The following is a 6,000-nucleotide window of genomic DNA, read 5'->3' on the forward strand; positions in this document are numbered from 1 at the left end:
AATCACACGTTTTTGGGAGGTGGAGGAAACCCCAAAAAAGAATTTGAGGTCAAGTGAAGACCAGTTTTGTGAAGAAAACTTCAAAAATACAACTCGTCGAAATAGCGAAGGGCGGTACATCGTAACACTGCCATTCAAATCTTGTACAGAACTTGGAAATTCAAGAAATATTGCCATGGCTCAATTTAATCGCATGGAAAAGAAATTATTAAAGGACCCTGAAGTTAAAAAACAATATGACTCAGCAATTTTAGAATATTTGGAGTTAGGGCATATGCGAAAAGTGCAGACCCATGAAATCACAAAAACTCCACATTATTACTTACCGCATCATGCGGTTATAAAACCAGACAGAGTGACCACAAAATTTCGTGTGGTTTTTAACGCGTCGAATCCCACTTCCAATAAGAAAAGTTTAAATGAGATTCTCCACACTGGACCCGTCCTTCAGCAAGATTTAGTTTTGCAAATTTTGAAATGGAGATTTTTTAAATACGTGTTTAACGCGGACATTACAAAAATGTACCGTCAAATAATGATTGATCCAAATCAAGCCCCTTTTCAAAGAATTCTTTTTAGAAAATCTCCAGAACAACCAGTGGAAGATTTTGAGCTATTGACAGTAACATTCGGAATTAATTGCGCGCCGTTCTTAGCAATTCGTACCCTACTACAACTGGCTGAAGATGTAAAAAATAAATATCCCTTAGGGGCGAAAATCATTAGGGAAAACTTATACGTTGATGACGTGCTAGCTGGAGCTCACACTCGAGAGGATGCAATTGTTTCTCGAAATGAGTTGATCACAGCATTAACTTCAGCCGGGTTTGAACTTAGAAAGTGGACCTCAAATGACCCATTTCTGCTAAAAGATTTAGACCCTGATATTCTTTTACCAATAAATTGGCTAGATCTCTCAGAGGATTCTTCAACAAAAACATTAGGTATACGTTGGAACGTAAAAGGGGACAATTTCACATTTAAAGCTCCAATTGTCACAGAAAATGAATTGTGTACCAAACGCGATGTACTCTCTACAATAGCACGATTCTTTGATCCCTGTGGTTGGTTGGCCCCAGTTATAGTAGTTGCGAAATTAGTTATGCAACAAATTTGGTTAGATCAGATAGGTTGGGATGACCCGTTGAAACCCATGACCCGAATGAACTGGAAGAGTTTTGTAAAGAATACACCATGCATAGACACAATTTCCATACCTAGATGGATACAATTTTCTCCCTCCAGTAAGGTCGAGATACATGGGTTCTGCGACGCCTCAGAAAGCGCATATGCTGCGGCACTTTATATCAGGATTGAACATAAAGATAAAATATACACTTCGTTATTAGCGGCCAAGACTCGTGTAGCCCCAATTAAGAAAATATCTTTACCGCGATTGGAATTATGTGGGGCAGTAATGTTAGCAAAGTTGTCTAATGCCGTAGTCCCTAGCTTGCAAATTACAAATTTTAAAATTTACTTCTGGACAGACTCAACAATCGTTCTTGCTTGGCTTAAAAAACCACCTTGCTCATGGAGTACCTTTGTAGGCAACAGAGTTTCTGACATACTTGAATATGTAGGTAACGAAAATTGGAATCATGTTGATTCAGAAAACAATCCAGCTGATGTTGCAAGTCGCGGTTGTACTCCAAATGAACTACAAAATCACGAGTTGTGGTGGACGGGACCCCAGTGGCTCAAATTGCCCAAAGACCGTTGGCCACATAAAGAAGTTAACAACTTTAGAGACCAAACCAGTTAAAGTTCTAACAACGACAACTGTAGAAGACCCCTTACTGCGGTTTTCGTCACTTTCTCGCGCATACAGAGTTTTGGCATATGTTCTTCGTTTTTGGCGAAACACGGGTGCAAATCGAACTCAATACCGTATATCATCCCTTGAAATCACTAGTAATGAAATACAAGATATTAAGACTCGTCTTATAGTTTGTACACAAAAGAATTACTTTCGGGAAGAATACATGGCCCTCTCTCAAAAGAAACGTATATCAAGTAACAGTCATCTCCTACCGTTGAACCCATTCATTGATTCCAAGGGTATAATTAGGTCTAATGGACGCCTCGATCAGTCACCAGCTCTTAGCTATAACGAACGACACCCAATACTTTTACCTCATGAATCTCGCTTCTCACATTTGTATGTTGAATTTGTTCATAAAGTTACTTTGCACGGAGGGAACCAGCTCATGACCCGAGTTATACGGGCGGAATTTTGGATATTTCGATTAAAACCCTTAGTTAAAAAGATAATACACAACTGTCGATCATGCATCGTGCATCGACACCAGACACAAAATCAAATAATGGCTTCGTTGCCTCCCGAACGCACAACTTTGACAAGACCCTTTACCCATACCGGAGTAGACTTCACAGGCCCATTTAGCATCAAAAATTTCACAGGGCGAGCTTGCCTCATTACTAAAGGTTATGTTTGCATATTCGTATGTTTTTCAACAAAGGCCATTCATCTTGAGGCCACTAGTGATATGTCGACCCAATCGTTTATGGCGGCTTTGGCCAGATTTATAGGCAGACGCGGTTGCCCTTCGAAAATTTTCTCTGATAACGGGACTAACTTTGTAGGAGCAGCGGAGCTCGTCAAAAAGGATAGGTTAGAATTCATGAAGTCGCTCAAAGATCGTGTCACTCACGATAACTTCCATCAGAATTTAGAGTGGAGCTTCATACCTCCCGGGGCTCCACATATGGGCGGGTTATGGGAGGCTGGTGTAAAATCCTTTAAATCGCATTTAAAGAAATGTATGCCTCAAATGCATTTCACATTTGAAGAATTGTCTACAATATTGGCCAGAATTGAAGCTTGCCTCAATTCTCGACCCCTAAGTCCAGCAAGCGAAGACCCAAATGATTTATCTCCTTTAACCCCGGCACATTTTTTGGTAGGATCGTCGTTATTAACTCCTGCAGAACCTGACTTGTCAAGTGAGGACGTAAATTTAGTAAATCGTTGGAAGAGACTTCGCATTATTTCTCAAAACTTTTGTATTAGATGGAAGTCTGAATATTTGAATGAACTTCACCGTCGCTATAAATGGAAACGACCGTCTGTTAACCTTCAGGAAAACGATCTAGTAGTTATTAAAGATGAAAAAGTAGCTCCTAGTGAGTGGAAGTTGGGTCGTATAGAAAAGACTTATTTGGGATCCGATCAGAATGTCCGGGTTGTAGACGTGAGGACCGTCAACGGTGTAATTACTAGACCCATAGTTAAAATTATTAAGTTGTTTTCGAACAATCAATAGCCCATTACATGTTTATATCAAAAATACGGTACTCACGAGATTTCACTTTCAGAAAATGGCTGCTTATCTACCACAACCCGACCCCTCACCAGTACGTGACTCAAGACCCACACTGCGGATTCAGCGACGAGCAAACCCGTCAAGACCCAGTAGATCTGCCTCTCGGCGTCGCCTTCCAAACTGGCAATTTTCCTGTGGGTTGTGTCAGGAAGATCATGCGCTGCGGTTATGCCAGCGATTCCTGCAATATACCCCTTTCCAACGGTATGAAGCTGTGGAAAGGAGGGGATATTGCAGAAATTGCTTGGCCAGGAGCCACCTGGCACCTGATTGCCCAGTTGTGACGGGATGCCGAGAGTGCAGGATCAGGCACCATACCCTGCTTCATGGTGCTCCACAACTTGAACCTGTCTTGGGAGTACCTTCGCCACAAATACCGCTGATCCAAGGCAATGCCGAGGAAATGATGCCAGAGGTTGAACTGCCGTATCACCGTTCTAACGTATTTCTACCGACGGCGGTGGTGAAGGTGGCAGATAACGACTGTGAGCGGTGGCGTGAAGTTCGGGTTTTGTTGTGCCAATCCGCCCCAATCTCCCGCATAGCGTACTCAGTGGTGACAAGATTTGGATTTCCCATAATTCGAAAGGGGGAACATCGGCTGGTGAGGATCGCTCTGCAATCTAGACACCCTAGTCAGCAGACGATCTTCAAGGTGGATGCTGTCGTGACTAGGGATTTACCCCGGAGGGTATATTCGGAGGCGATATTAGAGGACCCAAGCGTGGGCTTTCAACATCCGATGGCTGACCGAGATATTCGGTCAAATGATCCCATAGACCTGGAAATCGGAGGGGACGTTTTTGTTTACCTCAGGCGACGGGACATATCCCTCACGGATCTCGGGGAAGTGTACGCTCAAAAAACACTTTTGGGGTACATATTTGCAGGACCCACAAATACGGTGACGCTACGAGAGTAAGGTAAGAGCAGCACTTGGTCACTGGGGGGGCAGAATGTTCAAAGTTCACTTGAACAGGGAATTCATGCATATGGGTTCCACTGTGGATTCATATGTTTGGGTTCCACTGTATATAGCGGACAAATTCAATTTTCGAAATTTCCTTTTGTCCTTCATTTGTTTATTTGGAATGTTTGGAATAGTGATTGGAAAATCTCCGTTTAATGGGAAGATTCCAAACATTGACAAATGATCAAGTGAAGTTAGTTGAATCTCACGCGTCGACTATTAAAAATCGTTTTGCTCCGTTCTGCTCCCCCCGTAAAGTAAAATAACGCGCAGTGCCAAAGTGTGTAAAATAAAACCATTATAATAAATAACAATAAACATTTAGTGAACAAACAACAGAAATAAAACAAAGATTTTCTAGGAAGACGTTTACACAAAGTGACCCAACAAACATAAACGAAAGTGATGGACACCTACAACAACGAAGTGAAAGTGCTGGACACAACCAAAGACACATAAATAATCTAATCTAAAACTAATTAATCTAAATCTATTTTGAATTGAACCTAAACCTACGATTATTTCTAATATTGCACAAGTTTAACCTAAATCTACGACTATATCTAATATTGCACAAGTTCTTTTATATTGCACATTGAATTTTTATCACAATGAATTATTGCACTTTGAATTGTTATTGTTAATAATGAATAATGAATTTTCTAACAATTATAAGTGAATAATTTTAAGTAATTTATTCAATAAAAATTTGTAAATATTGAACCGAATTTTTATATATCGTCTTCTCATTTGAAAGGCAAAAAATAGGAATTAGATTGAGCGCTAAACACATGGCATATATCAAAATGTAGGCAATGACTTCCACTTTGATGTGACATAAGCAGAATTTTGAACGAAGTTCGATCATGGCTTCCATGGTAAAATCTAGCAAATGGCCCATAGTGGAAAACTTGGAATCTTGGATAACTTCGTCCAAAAACACTGTTGGAACACATGGCATATATCAAAATGTAGATAATGACTTCCACTTTGATGTGCCATAAGCAGAATTTTGAACGAAGTCCGTTCCTGGCTTCCATGGTAGAATCCAACAAATGACCCACAGTGGAAAACTTTGAATCCACGATAACTCCGTCCAAAAACACTGTTAGAACTCATGGCATACATCAATATGTAGGTAATGACTTCCACTTTGATGTGCTATAAGCAGAATTTTGATCGAAGTCCGTTCCTGGCTTCCATGGTACAATTTAGTAAATGGCCTATAGTGGAAAATTTGGAATCCAGAATACCTTCGTCCAAAACCACTATTGGAACACATGGCATACATCAAAATGTAGGTGATGACTTCAACTTTGGTGCCATAAGCAGAATTTTGAACGAAGTCCGTTCCTGGCTTCCATGGTAAAATCTAGCAAATGGCCCATAGTGGAAAACTTGGAATCTTGGATAACTTCTTCCAAAAAAAGTGTTGGAACATACTACATATATCAAAATGTAGGGAATGACTTCCACTTTGATGTGCCATAAGCAGAATTTTGAACGAAGTCCGTTTCTGGCTTCCATGGTAGAATCTAGCAAATGGCCCATAGTGGAAAATTTGTAATCCAGAATATCTTCGTCCAAAATCACTGTTAGAACACATGGCATATATCCAAATGTAGGTAATGAATTCCACTTTGATGTGCCATAAGCAGAATTTTGATTGAAGTTCGTTCCTGG

The 6,000-nt window shown here is 40.5% G+C and overlaps 2 protein-coding genes across 7 annotated transcripts in view; one reads left to right on the forward strand and one right to left on the reverse strand.

Moving 5' to 3' along the window:
* mthl14 (methuselah-like 14) overlaps window positions 1–6,000 on the reverse strand; it is a 260,291-nt gene that overhangs the window by 89,327 nt on the left and 164,964 nt on the right. The gene's annotated exons all lie outside the window — the stretch shown is intronic.
* LOC142233415 (uncharacterized) lies at window positions 2,820–4,906 on the forward strand. The gene is made up of 2 exons (XM_075304322.1): window positions 2,820–4,270; window positions 4,679–4,906. Exon 1 carries the CDS (start codon window positions 3,343–3,345, stop codon window positions 4,267–4,269), a length of 927 nt encoding a protein of 308 aa, XP_075160437.1. The 5' UTR covers window positions 2,820–3,342; the 3' UTR covers window position 4,270; window positions 4,679–4,906.

Source organism: Haematobia irritans, chromosome 4 (genome assembly GCF_050003625.1).
Source record: "Haematobia irritans isolate KBUSLIRL chromosome 4, ASM5000362v1, whole genome shotgun sequence".
NCBI lineage: Eukaryota > Metazoa > Arthropoda > Insecta > Diptera > Muscidae > Haematobia > Haematobia irritans.